This window comes from Sphaeramia orbicularis, chromosome 18 (genome assembly GCF_902148855.1).
Source record: "Sphaeramia orbicularis chromosome 18, fSphaOr1.1, whole genome shotgun sequence".
NCBI lineage: Eukaryota > Metazoa > Chordata > Actinopteri > Kurtiformes > Apogonidae > Sphaeramia > Sphaeramia orbicularis.
Genome location: NC_043974.1, coordinates 925,420 through 950,426, shown reverse-complemented (window position 1 = coordinate 950,426; position 25,007 = coordinate 925,420). Strand labels below are relative to the sequence as shown.

Sequence of the window (25,007 nt, the reverse complement as noted above, 5' to 3'; positions counted from 1 at the left end):
GATGTAATTCAATTCTTCCAGGAAATAATCATTTAAAAAAGAAACAAACAAAAAATTGCCTTTTTAACAGTATCATGATATATCGTGATATATTGTATCATGATCCTAGTATTGTGATTTGTATCGTATTGCCACAGCCCTATTATTAACAGGCCTACCACGTGTTAGTCTGATGGATATTGTTTAATTATCTTCAGCTGTCTTTTCACCTACCTTTTTTAGACATGGACCTCCCAGAAAGCATGTCCACCCCATATTCTGTAAGATTTGGCAGTTCAATATCGAGGCATCTGTCTGAAAATGAGTACAATAGAGTTAAAGCATTTAATTGTGAGTGATTTAATTGGTTTTCCCCTGTAAGTCGCTTTGGAAAAAAGCGTCTGCCAAATGCGTAAACATAAACATAAACATAAAGCAGAAAAAATGCATGCACATAATCTAGTTTATTCCTTGTATTTCTATTCTGTGTGGTTCACAATCCCCCTCCCCAAAATTGGCCTATTTGGCCCACTTGAAATTGAAGTTGAATTTATTTACTTCAAATGTGCTTAACAAATATACAGAAACACTGCTAATGCCTCTGGGTTGTTCACACTTTTATTTAATGTTGTTCACTTGTGATCCCCTGATGGATTTTAAAACAAACAGGAAACAGGGTCTGAGTTTTCTTCTAAGTTCTCATCCATTAAATCAGTGGTTTCCAACCTTTTTTGGCTCGTGACCCCATTTTAACATCACAAATTTCTGGCGACCCCAGACATTCAAAAGGGAGCCTTTTTTTTGCTAAAATTAATTTGTTTTTGATCATGTAATAGGTTGCTATACTATGTTGCAAATAAACGTTAATTTCAGAGGACATTTCGTCTATATAATGTATATTATTGTGGACAGAGGCAGTAAATCCAGGTGTAGATTACTGCACAAAAGGAGAATTTGATTTTCCTTGGTCAGGATCTGTCCAGTCAGTTCAGCTGTGATTTACAAGGAGGACAATTAATACTGAACAAACAAGAACTGAAACTATGAATTATGAAAGAGCTGCAGCATCTGAAACTGACCACAATGAACATTTGACACAGAAACAGAACCATAGTGCTCCAGTTTGTCATGTCTTTTATGTAGTGTGATTGTTTCTCTCAAACCACCATATGTTTTTTATTAGTAAGTTTTTATTTTTTATTTTTATCAATTACTAGAAATTTCAGATGACCCCATTTGACTTCCAGGCGACCCCACATGGGGTCCCGACCCCAAGGTTGAAAAACACTGCATTAAGTCACACCCCTGTGCCTTAATTATTTGTTATTTGCATCAGTGGTGACACAAGTGGCTCCTTTAATGCTTCTGTTCTGTGTCATGTGTGATGTGGTGCATTGTTGATCTTTACACAGTAATTACCAATAGAGGGTCTGCACGTGACGTCAGCGCTAGCGGAAGTCACCGCGGTTCCGCCCACTGAGTGGCAGAAAGAGGGAGATGAGTGACAGCGTTGGCTTCAACATTGTCTAAACCAGGGGTGTCAAACATGCGGCCCGGGGGCCAAAACCAGCCCACCAAAGGTTCCAGTCCGGCCTGCTGGATGAATTTGCAAAGCGCAAAAATTACACTGAAGATATTAACAATCAAGGATGTAGAATTCGTTTTAGTTCAGGTTCCACATAAAGACCAATGTGATCTCAATTAAAATAATAGCATAATAACCTATAAATAATGACTCCAAATGTTCTTAGTTCAATGTGAAAAACATAATATTACATTACATCTATAAATAATGACAACTCCAAATTTTTCTCTTAGTTTTAGTGCAAAAATTTACATTAAATTATGAAAATATTAACATTTACAAACTATCCTTTAACAATAAAATGTGAAAAACCTGAACTTTTGAAAGAGAAATTTGAACGTTATTCTTCCTGTTATTAAATATTTGGTTCCTTTGTAGATCCAATCTGTAATATGCATGTATAAATGGTAAGTTGAGGTGTAATACTGTTAAAATTGCACTTATTTTTCTCAAGAAATTTCAGTTTTTTTCAGGTTATTCACATCGTTTTGTTTGGATAGTTTGTAAATGTACATATTTTCAAAATTTAATTTTGATTGCAGTAAAACAAACAGAAAAATTTGGAGTCGTCATTATTTACAGGTTATTATGCTACTATTTTACTGGTCCGGCCCACTGGAGATCAATTTGGGCTGAATGTGGAACTGAACTAAAACGAGTTTGACACTCCTGGTCTAAACAGAAGAACAGTATTGAATTAAAAATGGGGCAGAGCTGTTGTTCGTTGATTGTATTTTCAGGTTCTTAAAGCAGTGGGAGCTATCGTTTTACAGACACCGAAAGACAAAGAAAAGAGAAGGAGATGGATCCACAAATCCAGGAAACCAAACCTAGATCTGTGGATCCTGTTTGGTGTCAGCTAACATTCACTGATGCTGTATTTTTGGCTCCAATCAGACCTGAAATGACCCATTGTTTTGGCCAACGGTCCTTCTTAGTGCAGCTCTGGGTTTCATGATCAGATCTTTCCTGGTTTTTGTCTTCATTTTGGGATTGTGAACCTTGTGCTCCTACATGATTAGTAAACTACCTGAAACTGAGGCCAACCTAGTTTTACAAATACAGAGGAACTGGAGAATAAAGCTACGACGGAGTATTAGGACCACAGAAGAAAAGAAAAACACTGGGCACTACCAGAAGAAAGTCAGAAAATATGGAGATAAAACCTGGAATTTAATGAGAATAAAGTCGAATACAAAAAGAATCACAATATTGTGAGAATAAAGTCGTAGTTAGGGCTGGGTATCATGGCCAATTTCCGTGATCGATTCAATTTCGATTCATAAGGTTCTGAATTGATTAATTACGATTTGATTTGATTCAATCCAATATCGATTTGATTCAGTATTAATTGATTGATTCAGATTAATTTAGTGATATCAAAGTACAATTTTGAGTTGTAATTTGATTATTTGACTACTGCAGTCATCCAACACATCAATACTGGGATCAATACTGACATTAGAAAAGAAATAAATGACATTTCAGCAGGAAGTAGATGAATCTGCTATTAAATAAGAAACATGTCCATGTTTCTACAGTGGCTCAGAATGGACTTCTTTGTCATCTTTATTGTTTTACGACTGGTGGCTTCTACTCACTGGGGGGGGTCGGACATTGTCACTTTACTATTCATCCAAGTTATTATTCCAAGAACGACCAGCTTCCGCAACTCGCCTCGGAGAACCTCTGGGCGGACAGTTCCTTCACACTGTGGGTTCGAGTTTGAGTTGAGGCCGGGAGGACCTCCGGCGGAGGGAATTTCCCTACCCTTACTCCGCGTCTTTTCCAGAGCCGTCGCGAATGAGGTGTTCGCAAGACTGAGCCGGCTGCGCTTCCGCGTACTCCTGGTCCTGCTCTGAAAAATCGATCTCATCCACCAGTAATCGATCACACAAAATTAAAATGAGATCGATCTAAGATCGATTAAATCGATTTTTTTACCCAGCCCTAGTCATAGTTATAAAAAAACTCATAATTTAACAAAAATGCCATTTGTTTATGAGGTTAAAGTCGTCATATTCCCACACTAAAGCCCTAATATTAACAGAATAATGTGTTAATTTAAACCAGGTGGTGTAAATCTGCTAATTTCCTGAGAGGGGTGTGGCCTATGGGGGGGACGTATGTGCAGACCCTCTATTAGTACTAAATATCAGCATCACAGTTCATGTTAAAAATCCAGCCGGTGTTTGGTGTGTTTACCTGGTGGAGGTGTGAGGGAATTCAAAGGTGGGGAGGAGCAAGACTGGTCCACATTCACACCCAACAAAGGACTATATCAAAGGTAATACAGACATCATCACAACCAAGCAGGTGTTTTCCACATGGGTTTACAGCTGAGAACAGAACATGCCCAGTTACCTGCTTCTGACAGGAGTCATGGTCCTCTGCACCAGCTGGCTGTTGGATTTACTGACCCTCTCTGCAGACAGATGACAAACATCCATCAACCAAACAGAAACACACAGCATTAAGCTCATCAAAAAATAATGATTCCTCCTGATATGAAAGCTGTTTAATGACTTCACATGCTGATTCATCAAGTCAGGCTACAATTTGGGACACAGTTATTTGTTAGATTAGAAGTGGTAGTTATATTGAAAAAAAACAAAAAAAAAAAACTTCATTAATAAACTGCTTGCACAGCTTTTTATAGCCATTCTAGAGATTCCTGCCTTTATTTTGACAGCACAGAGGAAACAGAAGGAGTGGAGATGGAGGAAAGACGATAAACAACAAAAGTCCAGACAGACTTCAACCTGATCTACTTCTGTTTTTTTCTGCCATGAGTTGTGAGTGCTGAGTACAGTCAAACCTCAGCTTTTAAGATCGATTCCAGAAGAATTAGACAGACAGACAGACAGACAGACAGATAGATAGAACCACCTAAAAACCACCCAAAAATCACCCAAAAAACCCCACTTGAAACCACCCAAAACCCATCTAAAAATCACCCAAAAACCACCTAAAAACCACCCAAAAAACTCCTAACATTATGCCTATAAATAATGACAAATTCAATTTTTAATGCAAAAAAATAACATTGAATTATGAAACTGTTTCCATTTCCAAACTCTCCTGTACCAATAAAATGTGAATAACCTGAACAAATGTGACCAACCTGAAATGTCTGTATCAATTTGAACTCTTTTCTTCCTGTTCCTCAGTGTTTAGTGTCTTTGTAGATCTGATCCAGAATGCACATGGACTAATGAGAAGTGGAGGAAGAAGATTGGGAAAATTACACTGATTTTTCTGAAGAAATTTCAGTGTTTTCAGGTTATTCACATCTTTTTTGTTTGGATAGTTTATAAAAGTAAGTATTTTCATCATTTAATGGGTGTTTTTGCACTAAAACACAGACATAAATTGTCAGTTGTCATTATTTATAGGTTATTTTATTATTTTACTGGTTCGGTCCACTGCAGATCAAATCAGACTGAATGTGGAACCTGAAAGAACAGGAATTTGAGAGCCCTGGTCTATGGCATTGGGTTCAAACAAGAACCCAAAGTTCCATCAGATCTATCCATTATAACACATCACTGACATTCAGTAACAGTTCTCTCAGTGATCACTAAACACATATTTGGTGTCCAAACGTGTATTGTGTGGATGCGATGATCTTGATGTTTGTTTTCCAACATCTATTTAGTTCATCCTTTACTCCAGATGAACGTTTGTGCCAAATTTGAGTAATTGCTGTCAAGTTGTGTGGATGGATCTAAAAACAACAACTGTGCTACCATAAAAATTACAAACCCAGGGCAGACTGTAGCCAGTAGTGTGAAAGAATGGATCTGTGTTTTAGAACATTTGCATAAAACAAAGTTATTGTGTCATTGTATTGGACCAGTTGTGATTTTAAGGATTCTTAACAGATTTTCAGGTGGACACATCTGTGAACGAGCACCAGCTCACACAGGGTTTCAACAAGTTACAAGTTACACTTTCTCAAACATTTATGAATGCAAACTAACCCATCTTAGGTTATTTACACAGCACTGTTTACACACACATGCAATGCAAACAGGGCTGTAAGAAAATATCAGTATCACAATATATTGCAATATTTCACTTCACAATTCTGTACCAATATTAAAAAGTACTGTATCAATATTTTTTGGTATTTCTTCAAATGCAGACATGGCGGAGGTTTGTTATTGTTTTGTTTTTTGTTTTTCCAGCTCTTTTATTTCTATATTCATGGGTATTTTGTCTTTTTGTTTGTATACTATGAAAGTACTATTGTGATATTGCAGGTCAGGCAATGTAGTTTTTTAAAAGTGATAATGCTGTTTGTTAAATAATGGATAATTCAGTTCATCCTAAAAGCACTTTTTACTGTCTGAAAGAGACAAATGTTTGGGTTTTTTTATTGGGAATGCACAAAAATAATGTTCTGATGTTGGATGATTCATGGACTGAACACTATCGATTCTTTTCGCAATAGAATACGAACATTTAAGCAGGATCTGAAACTGTAATGTCTGCAAAACATTGTTTATTTATTTATTTGAGTGTTTTTTTTGTACTGGTAAAGCTGCATGTTAAAACTGTATTTATCCAAATGCTGGACTATAAGTTCTTCCAGAAAATAATCTGTTAAAATAAGAAACAACAAAAAATATCGCCTTGTTAACAGTATCGTGATGAATCGCGATATATCGTATTGTGATCCTAGTATTGTGATTTGTATTGTATTGCCAGATTCTTGCCGATGCACAGCCCTAATTGCAAAGTGCTTCACATAAAAAAATTCTACCAACACAGAAAACAACAGTAATAGACACCAATTAGAATTCAGCAAAACTTAAAATTATAGAGAAAAAAAAAAAAAAACAATGTTGAAAGTTGAACAGATAACCCCCCCCCGACCCTCTGGAGGCTAAAGCAGTTCAGAAGATGAATGAATGAAAAATGCATACATTATCAAATAAAGTTATTTAAAAAATAAAATAAAGTAAAACGGTACACAAATCTCCAAATCATCAGTAATCTATGTATTTTACTATATAACGAACCAGATTAGCAAACTTCAGCTGTGGCCACAAAAATCAGGATGCAACTTTTTCACCAAATGATGCAGTCCTACAAAACACACCTTTATAAAAGAAGACTCAAATTAAAGCAGCTTTACAAATATAATGTTAACTTTAGGGATGTAACCATATGAACATTTCATATCACTGATATTGTGACTAAAATTGTCACGGTTATCATTATTATCGCGGTATTGTTGAAATGTGCTCAAAATGTTCAAAAAGTACTAATACACACTGAAATAATTTAAGTTGTATTTTGAAAAAAAAAAAAAAAAAAAAAAATAATAATAATAGGCAAAATGTACTTTCTGTTGCAGAAACATTCAAATATTAACATGTAAACATCAAACATACAAATGTGCATTAAAGATGGAACAGTATGGACACTGTTTGACCATTTTCCAGATCAAGTTTGAGTTGGTTTAGTTTCTTTTTCATCGATAGATAAATAGAGAGTCTCTCTCTCTCTCTCTCCCTCTGTGCACCTGGACCGGGTCTCTCTCGCTCTCTCTCTCTTTCATAGTGCGGTCATCAAAGACAGTTATCATGATAATTAGAATTTAAACGGTAATACTAACCGTCGGGAATTTTACTGTGGTTTATCGTTATACTGGTAATCATTACATCCCTAGTTAGAATCAAATTCATTTTTAGGAACTGTTAGGTTTAACCCTTTCATGCACAGTGGTCACTCCAGTGGACAGTTCTTCTCCAGCTGTTCTCTTGTATATTCATGGGTTTTGTTGTTTTATTTGCATATGAGCCAAAACAGTGGGTGCTTAAATGCACCATCTCATACACTGACATTCAAACCATTACTGTAACTTTGCTGTTCTCTATAAACCTGATCTGCAGAAACACGCTTAGTGTAAATCAATTGGTAATTATTTGACTGTAATTAACAGTTTTCTTACACAAATAGCTTTTTTTTTTGCATATTATCTCCATGAAGTGAATAATAACTACTATTAGAGTATGATCAAAGGCGAGAAAACATCAGATTAGCTGAATGAAATATGTTTTTATTTCATAGTTTTCACACAGTATCACCTTCTGTTATTGCATTTTAAAGACGTTTCTTTGCTTCAAAAATGAAACACATGGTGTCCAACTGAGTGGACATTTTTGTAACTCCGTAAAAAAAGGTTCATTACAAAAATTTCAGTCACATTGGTTTTTTCATGCCTAAAGAGGAATAAAAACACTCAAGAAAAAAAAAAAAAGTCTTGACTAAGGTTCTCATAATTCATGCATCAAAAGGTTAAAGATGGAACCTTATGGACACTGTTTGACCATTTTACAGATCAAGTTTGAGTTGTTTTACTTTCTTTATCATAGATAGATAAATAGATAGTCTCTTTCTCTCTCTCTCTTTGTCTTTCAAAGTGCATTAATTAAACACGGTTATCATGATAATTAGAATTTAAACAGTAATACTAACCATCTGGAATTTTACCACGGTTTATCGTTATAGCAGTAATCGTTACACCCCTAGTTAACTTTATAATCAAATCCATTTTTAGGAACTGTTAGATTTAAATTTAAGAGTTTTTAAAACCTTTAGTATTCTGTCAAATTCTGCCTGAAGCAGCATTAAAGGTGTAGATCTGTGGTTCTATAAACAGTACTTCAGGACTTAGGGGTTCCACTAAAGGGATGTTTTTGTATATACTAGACCACAGGTGTTAAACATGCGTCCCAGGGGCCAAATCCAGCCCACCAAAGGGTCCAGTCCGGCCCTGGGATGAATTTATGAAATGCAAAAATTCCACTCAGATCTGCCCAGTCCTTTTAGTTCAGGTTCCACATTCAGACCAATTCAATCTGCAGTGGACAGGACCAGTCAAATACTATCAGAATAACAGAGAAATAATGACAACTGACAATGTTTCTGTTTGGAAAAGGAAATATTTTCATGGATTTACACTAAAACAAAGTAGAATTTTGCAAAAAATGTGAATAAACTGAAATGTCTTAAGAGAAGTAAGTACAATTGTACCAATATTCTGTCTGTTATTAAATGTTTTGTGTGTTTGTAGATCCACTGTGATCTGTCAGTTCTAATGTACATGTGGAAATGATAAACTGAGGCAGAATAGTGTTAAAATTACACTGATTTTTTCAGTTCATGTTATTCACATCTTTTGAAAGGATAGTTTGTAGATGTAAACCTGTTCATAATGTAAATTTACTTTTTTCGCTCTAAAACAGATAAAAGTTTGGAGTTGACATTATTTCTATTTTATTCTGTTATTATTTTACTGGTTCAGCCCACTGCAGATCAGATTTAACTGAATGTGGAACTGAACTAACAGGAGTTGACAGCCCTGCTTTATCTGGTTGAACTAAATGAATTGATTCAATATTTTCTGAACCCATAAAGACCCAGTGCTACTTTTGTGGCAGTTCCAAAACATTTTTTCCTCTGTATTTAACTTTTCTTATGTTATTTATCACCATTTATAATGACATTATCCTCTGTGTTTTTTGTTTTTTCAGTGAACATCAGGTAGTTTCCTATATTTCATTCACTGATCATGTATACCAGGGATGTCAAACTCATGTTAGTTCAGTTCCACATTCAGACTAATATGATCTAAAGTGGGCCGGACCAGTACAATAACATAAATAACAGGATAAGAACTGATAAATAACGTCGACACCAAAGTTTTCTCTGTTTTTGAGTGAAAAATGTCAAATTCGGTGATGTAAATGTTTACATCTACAAACTGTACTTGAACATAACATGAACAAATATGAACCTGAAAATTCTGAAGAAAAATAAATGCAATTTAGCAATATTCTGCCTTAGTTTATCATTTATACATGTGCATCATAACTTACAGATCCCAGTGGATCTACAAATACACAAAACATGTAGTAGGAGGCAGAATATTGGTACAATTTCACAGACTTCTCTGAAGACATTTCAGGTTTTTGAAATTTTTTGTAAAAGGCTAGTCTGTACATGTAAACATTTATGTGTAATTCTACCTTTTTTACACTAAAACAAAGAGAGAAATTTGTGGTTTTCTTTATTTATAGGTTATTATGATAGTATTTTACTGGTCTGACCCATTTTAGATTGAATTGACCTAAAATGATTTTAACACCATTGATTGTCCATATCTTCAGTGTAATTTTTTTTGCATTTCATTAATTCACCCTGCAGGCCAGATTGGACCCTTTGGTGGGCCGGATTTGGCCCCCGGGATGTACGTTTAACACCTGTGATGTAGACTTTTTTTGCTCTAAAACAGATAAAAGTTTGGAGTTGACATTATTTCTATATTATTCTGTTATTATTTTACCGGTTTGGCCCACTGCAGATCAAATTCAGCTGAATGTGGAACTGAACTAAAATGAGTTTGACAGCCCTGTCCCTGACAAATACCATGAACTGGAAATTCACAACATCCATCCATGTATGTGAGTGTGTTTGTGTGTGTTACCTGACAGCTGGTGCAGCAGAGTTGAGGCTAAGTTGACCGACATGTCCTGCCACAGCACAGCTCTGAGGCACTGGTCGGCCATCTTGGCTCCAGAGGTGAACTGCTCCTCCATCTTGGTTCCAAAGCAGAGCTGTTCCTCTGTCTTCAGCTGCTTTTCTGTCTGGGCTCCTGACACAATGTGACCCTCACTTTCACACACAAACTTGTTGTTAATTTTGGCTCCAGTGAAAGGCTGCTCAGCCGGGTTCACTGTAAAGACAAACTGGTCCTCAGCCTTGGCTCCAGACAGAAGGTGCTCCATCATCTTGGCTCCAGTAACACAGCTGTTCTCCTTTTTTACTTTCAGATCAAACTTGTTTCCTCTGTTGGCTCCAGAAACCCCTCCGTCGACCCGTGTTGAGCCGTAAAGTTTGTCTTCTATTTTAAGGCCAAGGAGACGACGGTCCACCATCTGGACTCCAGGCTGGAACAGTTCAGGTGTCTGTCTTCCACCAGTACTTTTGTCATCTGTTGAAACGCTGAAGAGGTGACGGCTCACCAAAGTGTGGGACAACGGGGCCATTTTTTCTCCAGTCGACCCGTTATGGATGAGGTTGGAAGGCGCCAGTGTGTCCACTTCCATTGGCTCCTCTTCTTCTTTGACCCTCACCACATGGCTGTTGACCTCCTGACGCTCTGTGATTGACAGAACAAGTTCACATACATTTGTCCTGTAATTCAATTAAAATTTGGTTACAAGTGGTCACGACATTTGGACTTCATAGACAAATTAGGATCCTAAATTGGCCTGTGAGTGACCCGCACTTCCAACTGACACTGCATGACTACAGATTTAGACCGTGGTCTAAAATGGTGTAACTGCTTTCTGCAGGATACTTTCAAAAGGACAGATGGACAGCTTTCAAAATCTTTCTCTCAAATTTGGACTTGGTAAACATGATTTTTTCAGATATCTCCAGCTCCGCGATTACTTTGTAAAGGAAATACAATGTTCTATGACAGACACTCGCTCTCATCTAATTCAAATACTGGTGGACGCCTATAAAGGTTCCAGTAACAAAAACATCACTGGTAAAATTTATACAGCTTTGAATTCAAAAGACAATCAGATATATTTTCACGCAAAAAATCAATGGGAGAGGGACCTGCGAGAGGAAATACCAAATGAGATCTGGTCAGAGGGGTGGAAGTCTCCAAACTGTACTACAAACTTACTATCATGGAGGGATTTTTGTTAGAAATGTCTGGCCCGTTTCTTTATTACACTTGTACGAAAATCACATTTTTCTGGAGTTCATTTTTCCTGCTGGAGGGAGTGTGGTTCACTGGAGGCAGATCAAACACATGTGTTCTGCTCCTGTCCTGGTGTTATTGGCTTTTGGGGAGAGAAGATAAAGTTGATGTATTCAGTTTTTGGTGTTCATTTTGATATGTCATTGGCTACTTTGTTTTTTAGCATTCCCCCAGAGGAATTATGTATAAGTGACATATCTATTTAGAATAGTGCTGCAGGCAAAAAAGCCATCACCAAATATTGGCTTAAAAAGGACCCTCCCTCAATCTCCTTGGTGATAAAAATTGTCAACCAAATCCATTTAATGAAAATGATGACATACAGTCTTCGCCTACAACAGCACAAGGGTGTAAAGTACTGGAAAAAATGGGACTTTTTCATTCAATCTGTGGACAGTAAACAGTCTGTAAAAGTCTGAATGGACCTGGGACCATTTCTGTTTGTTGTGTGTCTTATATTAAAACAATAAAAAATAAAGTACAAAAGAAAAATATAAATAAAAAATTTGTTTTTCCTGTAGGTCACAGGTGTCAAACATGCGTCCCGGGGGCCAAATCTGGCCCACCAAAGGGTCCAGTCCGGCCCTGGGGATGAATTTGTGAAATGTAACAATGACACTGAAGATATGAACAATCAACAGTGTTAAAATCATTTTAATTCAGGTTCCACATACAGACACATCCAGTCCAATTAGATTTCCAGTGGGTCAGAACCAGTAAAATACTATCATTATAACCTATAAATAATGACAACCCCACATGTTCCCTTTGTTTTTTGGTGTAGAAAAGTAAAATTACATGAAAATGTTTACATTACCAAACTATACTTTTATTTAAAAAAACATGAATAACCTGAACAAATATGAACAAATGGAAATGTCTTAAGAAAAGTAAATGTAATTTGACCAATATTCTGCCTGTTACTAAGTGTTTTGTATGATTGTAATGCACATGTGTAAATGATAAACTGATAAACTGAGGCAGAATATTGTTAAAATTGCACTTGTTTTCCTTGAGAAAATTCAAGTTGATCATATTATTCAGACTTTTTTAAAGACAACTTTGTCGATGTAAACCTGATCATAATATAATTTTACTTTTTTCACTGTTATTATTTTACTGGTCCGACCCACTGGAGATTAGGGCTGTTAGAAAATATCGGTTCTGCAATATATCATGAGTTTTTAACATATTTATTCAGGGTGTAAGAAAAAATTGGTTCTGTAATATATTGTGATATTTCATTTCACAATACTGCATTGATATTAAAAACTACTGTATTGATATTTTTACGTATTTATTCAAATGCAGATATGGCAGAGGTTAATTTTTGTTTCTTGGTTTTCTTTATTGTTTTTATCTTATTTAACCTCCTAGGACCCACTGTCCACATTTGTGGACAAGAGTTTCACAACTTTATACAAAAAAAAAAAAAGAAAAAAAAAACTGTCCACCACAAAGGACATTCCATAAAAATTTTAAAAACTGCATCTGAAAAAACTGTTGCATCTTGATGTTTCCAATATAAGCGCTGATTTAATAAAAAAACAAAAAGCTGGTACTTTGCTGACATTTCCTGGGTCTGAGGAGGTTAAGACAATTTAACACTATTTTGTTAAATAATATTTATTTGAATCATCCTAAAAACACTTTTTCCTGTCTGAGAGGCAGATGGCCGATCAAATAAAATGTGTTTAGTATTTGTGCAGATTTATGCTGTAATTCAATTCTTCCAGGAAATAATCATTTAAAAAAAGAAACAAACAAAAAATTGCCTTTTTAACAGTATCATGATATATCATATCGTGATTCTAGAATTGTGATTTGTATCGTAATGCCAGATTCTTGCAAATACACAGACCCACTGCAGATCAAATTGGGCTGAATGTGGAACTGAACTGAAATGAGTTTGACAGCCCTGCTGTAGTACAAAAATAAAAGCATGACTGGTATGAACCCAACCGTGACTTTTGCATCGTGTTCCACCACTATCAAACAGAGCATTAAGCCAACACTTGCATCCCAACATACACTGTGCAGGGTTCTCACTAGGATTTTTTTCACAGTGTAGGGGCACCATGTACATGGTGTGAGTTTTGTAGGGGGTCCGGGGGCATCCTCCCCCATAAAATTTTGAAATGTATAACTCTCTGAAACACTATTTCCTGCATTCTGAGGGGCAAATTTTGAGGAATGAAGCCAAAAAAACGATGTGATATTCCCCTTGCGTTTGCTCCCGTGCTTCGACGCAGACATGATCATAGAAAAGTATTCACTTGTACGAAATTGGGGATAATGGGAGTGTCACTCACACCACACACACACACACACACACACACACACACACACACACACACACACACACAGGCTAAAGTTTAGATCTAATTTTCCACGGGTGATCGGTCCGTTGAAATCAGATAAATTGACTGAAGTCTCATTGTCCGCCAATGAGTGTAAGGCAAGTGATGTTGGTGGGCGGGGTCAGACAATACAAAGGCACACAAAGGGTGTGGCTTCTATTGTTGTCATTTCCTGTCTGCAGCTCTTTGAGCCAAGACAAAGGAATAGATTTATTCACATTCAAATCTGGTTCTCATTACACTGGACCATCACACACACACACACACACACTCTGTGATGTGTTGTTAAAGCAGTCAAAGGGGGCCCTCTGGTGGTGTAATCAGTGTCAGTGGTGTGTGTTTTGTCCTTTGGGTGTTACCGTAGTCAGTTCAGACATGGAAGGAAGTAGCAGACACGTTTGTGTCATTGTGTTTGTATGGACAGAAAGAACGTTTGTCTGTGAGTATTTTATGTTCAGCTGTTGTGTTAATGAACAGTCAAACCTGTCTGTGATGGAAACTTTTGTTGTTAGATTAAAAGACGTTGTAAATCTTAAATCGATCTGAAGATGCTAATCGTTAGCATGTCTATGCATTTTCCCATTTATGTTAGCATCGAGCTAGCGATCTTTTCTCATTCATTTGAATGTATAATGCTATGTTAATGTGCTGTAACACAGAACAGAACTCAGACATGTTTTGTTTGTATGTTACAGTTTTACACTGAAGTCTGCAGTAAAAGCTTTGGACAGAAGTTTTGGGCGTCCGGCTTTTCTTGGTAAACCTGTTATCTATCTGCAGAGCTACAGCTGTACACACACACAGAATACACACAAAAAACACGGTTATGCTGGTGGAAAGACAGTGGAGCGGGGCAAAGCTCAGCGTTGGGACCCACCAGGGACAGCGTCAGGGGCCCCGACGTTCAATGACGCTAGCGAGAACCCTGATGTGGAAGCCTTACCTGCCAGTTTCCTCAGCAGCTCTGAACCAGTGTTTCAGCCTCAGCAGCTCTGAACCAGTGTTTCAGCCTTACCTGCCAGTTTCCTCTACAGCTCTGAACCAGTGTTTCAGCCTTACCTGCCAGTTTCCTCTACAGCTCTGAACCAGTGTTTCAGCCTTACCTGCCAGTTTCCTCTACAGCTCTGAACCAGTGTTTCAGCCTTACCTGCCAGTTTCCTCTACAGCTCTGAACCAGTGTTTCAGCCTTACCTGCCAGTTTCCTCAGCAGCTCTGAACCAGTGTTTCAGCCTTACCTGCCAGTTTCCTCTACAGCTCTGAACCAGTGTTTCAGCCTTACCTGCCAGTTTCCTCAGCAGCTCTGAACCAGTGTTTCAGCCTTGCCTGCCAGTTTCCTCTACAGCTCTGAACCAGTGTTTCAGCCTTACCTGCCAGTTTCCTCTACAGCTCTGAACCAGTGTTTCAGCCTTACCTGCCAGTTTCCTCTACAGCTCTGAACCAGTGTTTCAGCCTTGCCTGCCAGTTTCCTCTACAGCTCTGAACCAGTGTTTCAGCCTTGCCTGCCAGTTTCCTCTACAGCTCTGAACCAGTGTTTCAGCCTTGCCTGCCAGTTTCCTCTACAGCTCTGAACCAGTGTTTCAGCCTTACCAGCCAGTTTCCTCTACAGCTCTGAACCAGTGTTTCAGCCTTGCCTGCCAGTTTCCTCTACAGCTCTGAACCAGTGTTTCAGCCTTACCTGCCAGTTTCCTCAGCAGCTCTGAAGCCAGTGTATCTGTTGCCACGGTGCTGTCCGGTGTGTGCGACAGGGACGGGGGTTCAGGACTGGCCCCGGGGCCGTCCGGAGACAGAGCCAGGCCCGGTTCGTCCTGCTGACCTCCACGGGCCTCCTGCCTCTGGGGCTCCGCCTCCGCTCTGCTCCCAGGATGCATCTGGGCTTTCTGAGTAGCTTCTAAAAAACAAGAGGCAGAAAGTAAATGGATGTATGTGAGTCTGATGTGATTGAAGGTAAGTGTAAATAGATTAGAGTGGAGCTCAGATTACAGCACTCAACTGACTATAAGAGCATACGCAGGCATGAGGGTGTGTGTACATTTGATTATTGTAATAAAATAATGTAGATTAAATATAGACAGGAGTAGCATGACAGGAGAATATGGGTCATTTAAGAAGAAAATAATGATTATTTTCACATTTGTCTAGATATGTACGTATGTTCACTTACAGTCATTATAAGACACTAGGGCTGTGTATCAGCAAGAATCTGGCGATACGATACAAATCACAATACTAGGATCATGACATGATATATCACGATATATCATGATACTGTTAAAAAAGCAAGATTGTTTCCTGGAAGAATTGAATTACAGCAGAAATCTGCACAAATACAAAACACATTTTTATTTGATCAGAACAGGATCTAATGTTATATCACAAAATGTTTCTAATTCTCCTAGTTTCCAAAGGAACTCCCATCTGCCTCTCAGACAGAAAAAGTGCTTTTAGGATGACTACCATAACCATTATTTAATAAAACAGTGTTAAATAATAATAAATAAAATATAAATAAAAAAACAAAAAAACATAAATGAACCTCCGCCATATCTGCACTTGAATAAATACACTGTAAAAAAAAAAAAAAAAAAAAAAAATAAAAAATCTGTAATTTAACAGAATTTTCACTATTTGACAGATTTTTCCTGTATTTTTAAGATACAGGAAAATATCAATGAAATGACAAAAACAGACTGTGATTGTACACATCAAATGTAAAATAACATGAAAAAACTGTAAATGTGAATAACCATAAAATTTCCATTTTTTAAAAGAAATTTTTTCTTTTTTCACAGAAAAATACAGTTAAAATACATTTGCAAATGTACTGTAATTTCACAAATATTTCTTTTCTAATTATGAGATTAAACTGTTAATTTAAAGTTTAACACTGTAAAAAAAAATATTAAAACAAGATAAAACTACTGACAACTAACCGTAACAGAATTATTAGTTCTGTCATTTGAACCAGACTTGTTTATTAATTGATAAATATCTTGTGTAATTACAGGAGGTTTCACAACAAAAATGTTGAATAAATGTATTTTTGTGAATGTATAACATGTATAAGCACTGATAAACTGTCCAAATACAGTTTTTATCAGTGGATTGGACAACTGAGTCTCACTGAAAAGTATTTATATCGGCTAAAATTTCCTTACGGGGTCAAATGAGTGTCCATTTTTGTCAAAAACAAAACAAAAAAAAAGTTGTCCTAAAGTCATAGAAGTGTGTGTAAATAATGCTAATCCATTTGTGCACAGACTACTGATATTCTTTGACAGTGGAAGCTCTATTTTCATAAATATTGGATTTGGAATAGCACGTGGATGTGAAAACTTTTGCTGGTGAACAGACATGACATTACCCATGATTCTCTGGTCAGTCCCAGTACTTTATTAGGAATAAACTTATAGACTTGCTAGCGGTAATTCTCCTCTTCTTCATAAATGTTGGTATTGTGGATCTAAAACAATCCCAGCTGACACAAAAACACTAAATGTGTCAGTGGACGGATGTGACATGGTTGTTGTGGATCCCATCATACTGATGCTCTGCAGCCATGTCAGCGTTTACACTAATGATCCCTGTGCAAAAACTAGGAGCACTATTATTTATTGGACAGTTTATCATCAGACTAAAGAGGAAAGAACAATCTAGAATTGTTCTTTGTGTATAAAAATGCTTCTTATTGTAAAACTGTTGATGTAAACAGTGCTGTGTGCCATTCTTCATGTATGTATTGGTGGAACATAAGCAGGATGGATCAGCACCATACTCCAGATTGAACCTGTACAAATAAAACATGTGATATGGAGGAGAGAATCTGGGAAGAAAAACTGGGGAATCCAAAAGAAGAGAAGATTTGTTTTTCAGTTCAAACAGAACTTGGCCATTTGTGACTTTAAAATATTGCCTTAATTGTGATGAAATGGTTCATTTTGGAGCTGAAAACATAGTTCATATGAGCATCAACATGTTGAACAGAACTGAAATCCTGTCCATTTGAACAACTGTCATTTACCAACACAAAGTTCCTTTGGACTCACTGAGATTGATTTAATATGAACACAGACACAAAGAAGAGCTGTGAGCACATTTGAGCTGATACATATATATATATATATATATATATATATTATATATATATATATATATATATATATATATATATATATATGATATATATAGGTAATTTGATTGTTTTATTACATGTAAATATTCTTTATTAAACATTAAAAAGTTAAAAAAAAAAAAAAGCAAAATCTCATGTAAAGTTCGGGCAAAAAACTGTATTTTAATTGTGGAAAATTACCGTATTTTTATGAGATGGTTATTTTCCATTATCTAACAGTATTTTTAACAGGTTTTTTTACAGTATACCTAAAAATATTGATACAGTACTTTTTAATATCAACACAGTATTGTGAAATGAAATATCGCGATATATTGCAGAACCGATATTTTCTTACAGCCCTATTAATGAAGTGGACAAAATCTAAAACAGCTGATGTTAATTGTACTCAGTGTATGTGTTGAATGTGTGAGTGAAGTACCTGACAGTCTGATGAGGAGGTCAGACGCCATCTTGGTACTGACATCAGGGCTGAACAGAGAAGTGGCTGCTGGGAAGGGACTGGAACATGCAGCGGCGCGTACGTCCAGTGTGTGTTCAGAACGTGTGCCGGGTACACCGGACAAGCAGCCAGCAGCAGCATCCTCATGACTGGTGTGTGTGTGTGCGTTTGCAGGGTGTGTGTGTCGTTTGGCTGCAACAGAAGGAGGATGCAACACACTCGACCCACGCTTCATTTTTCCTCTGAGTGTGTGTGTGTGTTTGCAAAAAGAGAGGGAGTCAAAACTCAAAAAGAGAGGACGGCAAGAGAGAAGGAAGAGGAGGAAGCAGAGGAGGAGGGTAGTGTTTCTAAAATAAGATGACTGTGGATTTCAACATATGGAAGAGGAGCGAGTATGGAAGGAAAAAAAAACACAGAGATGGAGGTATAAGAGAAAACCAGAGAGAGAAAGAGAGGATCTGTTGTTCAGACGGAGCTGTTGCTGGCTCTCATTGACCTGGAAGAGAGAGAGAGAGAGGAGAGAGAGGAGGTGAAGTGAGGGGAGGGGTGGATGAGGTGGATGGAGAGAGAGAGAAGAGAGAAAGGAGGTGAAGTGAGGGGACGGGGTGGATGAGGTGGATGGAGAGAGAGAGAGAGAGAGAGAGAGAGGAGAGAAAGGAGGTGAAGTGAGGGGAGAGGGAGGGGATGAGGTGGATGGAGAGAGAGAGAGAGAGAGAGAGAGGAGAGAAAGGAGGTGAAGTGAGGGGGAGAGGGGGGGAGATGAGGTGGATGGAGAGAGAGAGAGGAGAGAAAGGAGGTGAAGAGAGGGGAGAGGGAGGGATGAGGTTGATGAGGAGAGAGAGGAGAGAAAAGGAGGTGAAGAGAGGGGAGAGGGAGGGGATGAGGTGGAGGGAGAGAGAGAGAGGAGAGAAAGGAGGTGAAGAGAGGGGAGAGGGAGGGGATGAGGTGGATGGAGAGAGAGAGAGGAGAGAAAGGAGGTGAAGAGAGGGGAGAGGGAGGGGATGAGGTGGATGGAGAGAGAGAGAGGAGAGAAAGTGAGGTGAAGAGAGGGGAGAGGGAGGGGAGGAGGTGGATGGAGAGAGAGAGAGGAGAGAAAGGAGGTGAGAGAGAGGAGGGGAGAGGGAGGGGATGAGGTGGATGGAGACAGAGAGAGGAGAGAAAGGAGGTGAAGAGAGGGGAGAGGGGGGTAGATGAGGTGGATGGAGAGAGAGAGAGGAGAGAAAGGAGGTGAAGTGAGGGGACGGGGTGGATGAGGTGGATGGAGAGAGAGAGAGAGAGAGAGAGGAGAGAAAGGAGGTGAAGTGAGGGGAGAGGGGAGGGGAGAGGGAGGGGATGAGGTGGATGGAGAGAGAGAAGAGAGAAAGGAGGGTGAAGTGAGGGGGGAGAGGGAGGGGATGAGGTGGATGGAGAGAGAGAGAGGAGAGAAAGGAGGTGAAGTGAGGGGACGGGGTGGATGAGGTGGATGGAGAGAGAGAGAGAGAGAGAGGAGAGAAAGGAGGTGGTGAGGGGAGGGAGGGGGATGAGGTGGATGGAGAGAGAGAGAGAGAGAGGAGAGAAAGGAGGTGAAGTGAGGGGAGAGGGAGGGGATGAGGTGGATGGAGAGAGAGAGAAGAGAGAAAGGAGGGAAGTGAGGGGAGAGGGAGGGGATGAGGTGGATGGAGAGAGAGAGAGGAGAGAAAGGAGGTGAAGAGAGGGGAGAGGGAGGGGATGAGGTGGATGGAGAGAGAGAGAGGAGAGAAAGGAGGTGAAGAGAGGGAGAGGGAGGGGATGAGGTGGATGGAGAGAGAGAGGAGAGAAAGGAGGTGAAGAGAGGGGAGAGGGAGGGGATGAGGTGGATGGAGAGAGAGAGAAGAGAGAAAGGAGGTGAAGTGAGGGGAGAGGGAGGGGATGAGGTGGATGGAGAGAGAGAGAGGAGAGAAAGGAGGTGAAGTGAGGGGACGGGGTGGATGAGGTGGATGGAGAGAGAGAGAGAGAGAGGAGAGAGAGAGAGAGGAGAGAAAGGAGGTGAAGGTGAGGGGAGAGGGAGGGGATGAGGTGGATGGAGAGAGAGAGAAGAGAGAAAGGAGGTGAAGTGAGGGGAGAGGGAGGGGATGAGGTAGATGGAGAGAGAGAGAGGAGAGAAAGGAGGTGAAGAGAGGGGAGAGGGGGGTAGAGAGGTGGGGAGACAGAGAGAGGAGAGAAAGGAGGTGAAGTGAGGGGACGGGGTGGATGAGGTGGATGGAGAGAGAGAGAGAGAGAGAGAGAGAGAGGAGAGAAAGGAGGTGAAGTGAGGGGAGAGGGAGGGGAGGAGGTGGATGGAGAGAGAGGAGAGAGAGAAAGGAGGTGAAGAGAGGGGAGAGGGAGGGGATGAGGTGGATGGAGAGAGAGAGAGGAGAGAAAGGAGGTGAAGAGAGGGGAGAGGGAGGGATGAGGTGGATGGAGAGAGAGAGAGGAGAAGAAAGGAGGTGAAGTGAGGGGAGAGGGAGGGGATGAGGGGAGGGAGAGAGAGAGAGAGGAGAGAAAGGAGGTGAAGAGAGGGGAGAGGGAGGGGATGAGGTGGAGGGGGAGAGAGAGAGAGGAGAGAAAGGAGGTGAAATGAGGGGAGAGGGAGGGGATGAGGTGGAGGGAGAGAGAGAGAGAGAGAGAGAGGAGATGAAGTGAAGGGCAAGAGGGGACAGAGGAGAACGAGAGACACAGGGTTAGAGAGAGAGGACCCAAAAAAGACAAAAAGCAACAGAACAAACCCAATCTGTGAATGAACACATTAATTATTGAATGGAAAAGGCCCAGTAATAAGGGGATAAATCACTCCAATCGTCACCATGGTAACGGACCCTGCTGCGTCGTCCTCGTCTCCTGCCCTGACCTTCCTGCTGACAAACAATCATCAGTTATCATCAATAATCGTCAATAACTGCTCTCACCTGCCACCAGCTCTTATTTCTGATTACTTCTTCAATCTGCATCGGGAGAATATGTTAGAATATTTTTAAAAACAAAAAATCTCCACACATCTGTCCCCTTTTGTTCAGAATGTTGAGCTCTTACATAAAAACCAGATGACCACCTGCTGTTATGGAAAAGAATAGAAAATAATAATTGGTGTTTGTCATTAAACTTAGGCCAGAGTATTCACACATTCAATTCATGGAACAGAAACACAGTGTGTTACATAACTCAAAATTTAATTATATTAAAATTAAATTAAAAAAAAAAAATTCTACTATCCTATTTTCATCTCCTCTGCACTGTAAAAAAAATCTGTAATTTTACAGAATTGTCACTGTTTATTTACAGATTTTTAAGATACAGGAAAATATCAATGAACTGACAAAAACAGACTGTGATTTTACATGTCAAATGTAAAATACACAAAAAAAAACTGTAACTGTGAATAACCATAAAATTTCATTTTTTTTAGAAGAATTTTTTTTCACAGAAAAATAGTTAAAATATATTTTCAAATGTATCAGAATTTCACAATTATTTCTTTTCTATTTATGAGATTAAACTGTTAATTGTCAGTCATTTTATCTGGTTTTATTTATTTATTTTTTTTTACAGTATTAAACTTTAAATTAATGGTAACAGAAGTATTAGTTCTGTCAGTTGAAGCAGACTTGTTTGTTAATTGACAAATATCTTGTGTAATTACAGGAGGTTTCACAACAAAAATGTTGAATAGATGTATTTTTGTGAATGTATAACATGTATAAGCACTGATAAACTGTCCAAATACAGTTTTTATCAGTGGGTTGGACAACTGAGTCTCACTGAAAATTATTTATATATATATTTATAGGGAATTGGATTGTTTTAATACATGAAAATATTCTTTATTAAACATTAAAAAGTCAAAAAAAAAAAAAAAAAAAAAAAAAAAAAAAAGCAAAATCTCATGTAAAGTTTGGGCAAAAAACTGTATTTGAATAATGGAAAATTATTGTATTTTTATGAGATGGTTATTTTCCGTTATTTAACAGTATATTTCCGGCACCCCTGCTGCCGGAATATTAGGGGGTTTTACGCTTCTTCTTCTTCTTCTTTTTTTTTTTTTTAAGTGTGGTGTAATGAATATTTATTTAAAAAAAAAAAATTAGAATTGAGCTTTCTATTGTTTAGCTGAACAAAATGAAAAATGTACAGCCCACAATAAAATAAATATATAAAATGAACAGAATAATGGCAGCCCCCAGTTTACAAAAATGTAAATTAGGACATGTAAAATAATAAAATTATTTAGGCAGGTTTGAAGCTCTGTAATTACGCCGGTAATTAAACAAATACAATTAAAAAAAAAAAAAAAAAAAAAAAAAAAGGACAAATCCGTCCAGTTCTGCCTTCAGAGGCTGATCTCAGATCGGTTCCAGACTCGGTTCACTCACTCCCCTGGCCGACCCCGTTTCTCTCTCCTCCGTCTCTAGGCGACACCGTGCGGGCTCCCGCCGCCGCATCCTCACCGGAGGGGGGGGGGCAACCACCGGGCACCGGGTCCCTGGACCCCCCCTCCTCCCCTCCTCCCCCCCAGGTCGGTATCTGTCGGTCGGTGTCAAAGCCCCCGAAGCCCCACCGTTAGCTAGTCCCCCCCCCACCGGTCCGTCCACAACATGGCTGAACGGCTCCGTGTCACAGAGTCATCCCGGTGAACGGAGCCGTTTTACCGCCACTTCAGACATTTTAGACCGCCTCTGGTTCCTGCGCGAGAACCAGGGCAGGTGTCACGCGCCCGGCCCTCACCCCCCTCCTCCTCCTCCTCCCCCCTCCTTCAACATGGCTGCTCGGTAACCCGACCTCCCCGGACCTGTCAGTCCTGTTCACGGGTCACTTCCATCCAGCCTGAACCTGCCGGGGCTAACGCGAGCCCCAGCCCGGACACAGCGCCCTGTCCACGGCTCAGCTTTCCTCCGTCACTTACCGGTACCGGGAGGGCAGCAGGCGGCGGCGGAGGCAGCGGAGGAGGCAGAGGTGGTGGTGGTGGTGCAGTAGTCCAGGGCATAGCCTACATACACACTACACACACTATATGCACTACACACACTATACACACACACACACACACACACTATACACACACACACACACTGTACATGTGGTTCATCTTCATTTTCTCTTCTTCTTCTGCTTCTTTTGTCCCGGTTTCTCCCTCCGGTTCGGTGTGAAAGTAGACCAGCAGAGAAATGAGACGGACACAGAATGAGCCGGCTGGTCCACAGCCCGAGGATGACGGGTCGGTCACCGAACACCGAACACCGAGCACCGAGCACCGAGCAGGGCAGATGGAGGTTTCCGCCTCCGACTCTGACTGTGACTCTGGGGCTGACTGGGGCTCTGCCGCTCTCTCTCTCTCTCTCTCTCTCTCTCTCTCTCTCTCTCTCTCTCTCTCTCTCTCTCCACGGTACAAGGGCAGGAGGCGCATGGACCTGCGCGCGCGCACAGACACACGGAACACACACACACACACACACACACACACACACACACACTCCATCATCCCTCTTTCACATCAGGTGAACCACCAGTGGAAAACAGAAAAAAGACACTACAGCCAAAGCCCATCTGAATGATCTATAGATAATTATCTAGAGATAGTTATACTATAGATAGTATATAATTATCTATAGATAATTCTATGGGATAAGTCATTCATTTTCTGAACCCACTTTATCCTCACTAGGGTCATGGGGGCGGAGCCTATCCCAGCTCCTTATGGGTGAAGGCGGGGTTCACCCTGGACATGTGACCATCCCAGACTGAACACACAGACAAACACACTGTCACATTCACACCTATGGGGGATTTAGATGAACCAGTTAACCTATCAGAGCATGTGTTTGGATGGTGGGAGGAGCCAGAGGACCAGAGAACCCACACAGACACAGGAGAACATGGAAACTCCACACAGAAAGGTCCCACCCCCATGGACTAAAGGTCCCACCCCCATGGACTGGTGTTGGAATTGAACCCAGGACCTTCTGTGTGTGGCTCCAGGTCTATCCACTGCACCACTGTGTCACCCTTCCATAGAATTATCTATAGATTTATCTATAACAGTGTTTTTCAACCTTGGGGTCATGACCCCACATGGGGTCGCCTGGAATTTCTAGTAATTGATTAAAAGAAAAAAAGAAGAAAAAAAAAAGACAGCTTACTAAGTAAAAATATATGGTGAGTGGAGAAAGACAGACAATATATAAAAGACATGACAGACGGTGAGTCTGAAACTGCAGCACTGTGGTTCTGTTTGTGTGTGGTTCTGTTTGTGTGTGGTTCTGTTTATGTGTGGTTCTGTTTATATGTGGTTCTGCTTATGTGTGGTTCTGTTTATGTGTGGTTCTGCTTATGTGTGGTTCTGTTTATGTGTGGTTCTGCTTATGTGTGGTTCTGCTTATGTGTGGTTCTGTTTGTGTGTGGTTCTGTTTATGTGTGGTTCTGTTTATGTGTGGTTCTGTTTGTGTGTGGTTCTGTTTGTGTGTGGTTCTGCTTATGTGTGGTTCTGTTTATGTGTGGTTCTGTTTGTGTGTGGTTCTGTTTATGTGTGGTTCTGTTTGTGTGTGGTTCTGTTTATGTGTGGTTCTGTTTGTGTGTGGTTCTGCTTATGTGTGGTTCTGTTTATGTGTGGTTCTGTTTCTCTGTGGTTCTGCTTATGTGTGGTTCTGTTTGTGTGTGGTTCTGCTTATGTGTGGTTCTGTTTATGTGTGGTTCTGCTTATGTGTGGTTCTGTTTATGTGTGGTTCTGCTTA

General features: G+C 39.6%; 1 protein-coding gene across 1 annotated transcript in view; it reads right to left on the bottom strand.

Annotated features, from left to right (window-relative positions):
- LOC115438921 (uncharacterized) overlaps positions 1-18,791 on the bottom strand; it is a 33,952-nt gene extending 15,161 nt beyond the window's left edge. Inside the window, exons 1-6 of the mRNA XM_030162812.1 lie at positions 18,268-18,791; positions 15,393-15,605; positions 10,065-10,739; positions 3,929-3,989; positions 3,770-3,840; positions 214-294 (exon numbers count right to left, since the gene is read on the bottom strand). Coding sequence (XP_030018672.1) covers positions 214-294; positions 3,770-3,840; positions 3,929-3,989; positions 10,065-10,739; positions 15,393-15,605; positions 18,268-18,523 — 1,357 coding nt within the window. The 5' untranslated portion in view covers positions 18,524-18,791. The remainder of the gene's footprint in view (positions 1-213; positions 295-3,769; positions 3,841-3,928; positions 3,990-10,064; positions 10,740-15,392; positions 15,606-18,267) is intronic.
- Positions 18,792-25,007: the final 6,216 nt, after the last annotated feature.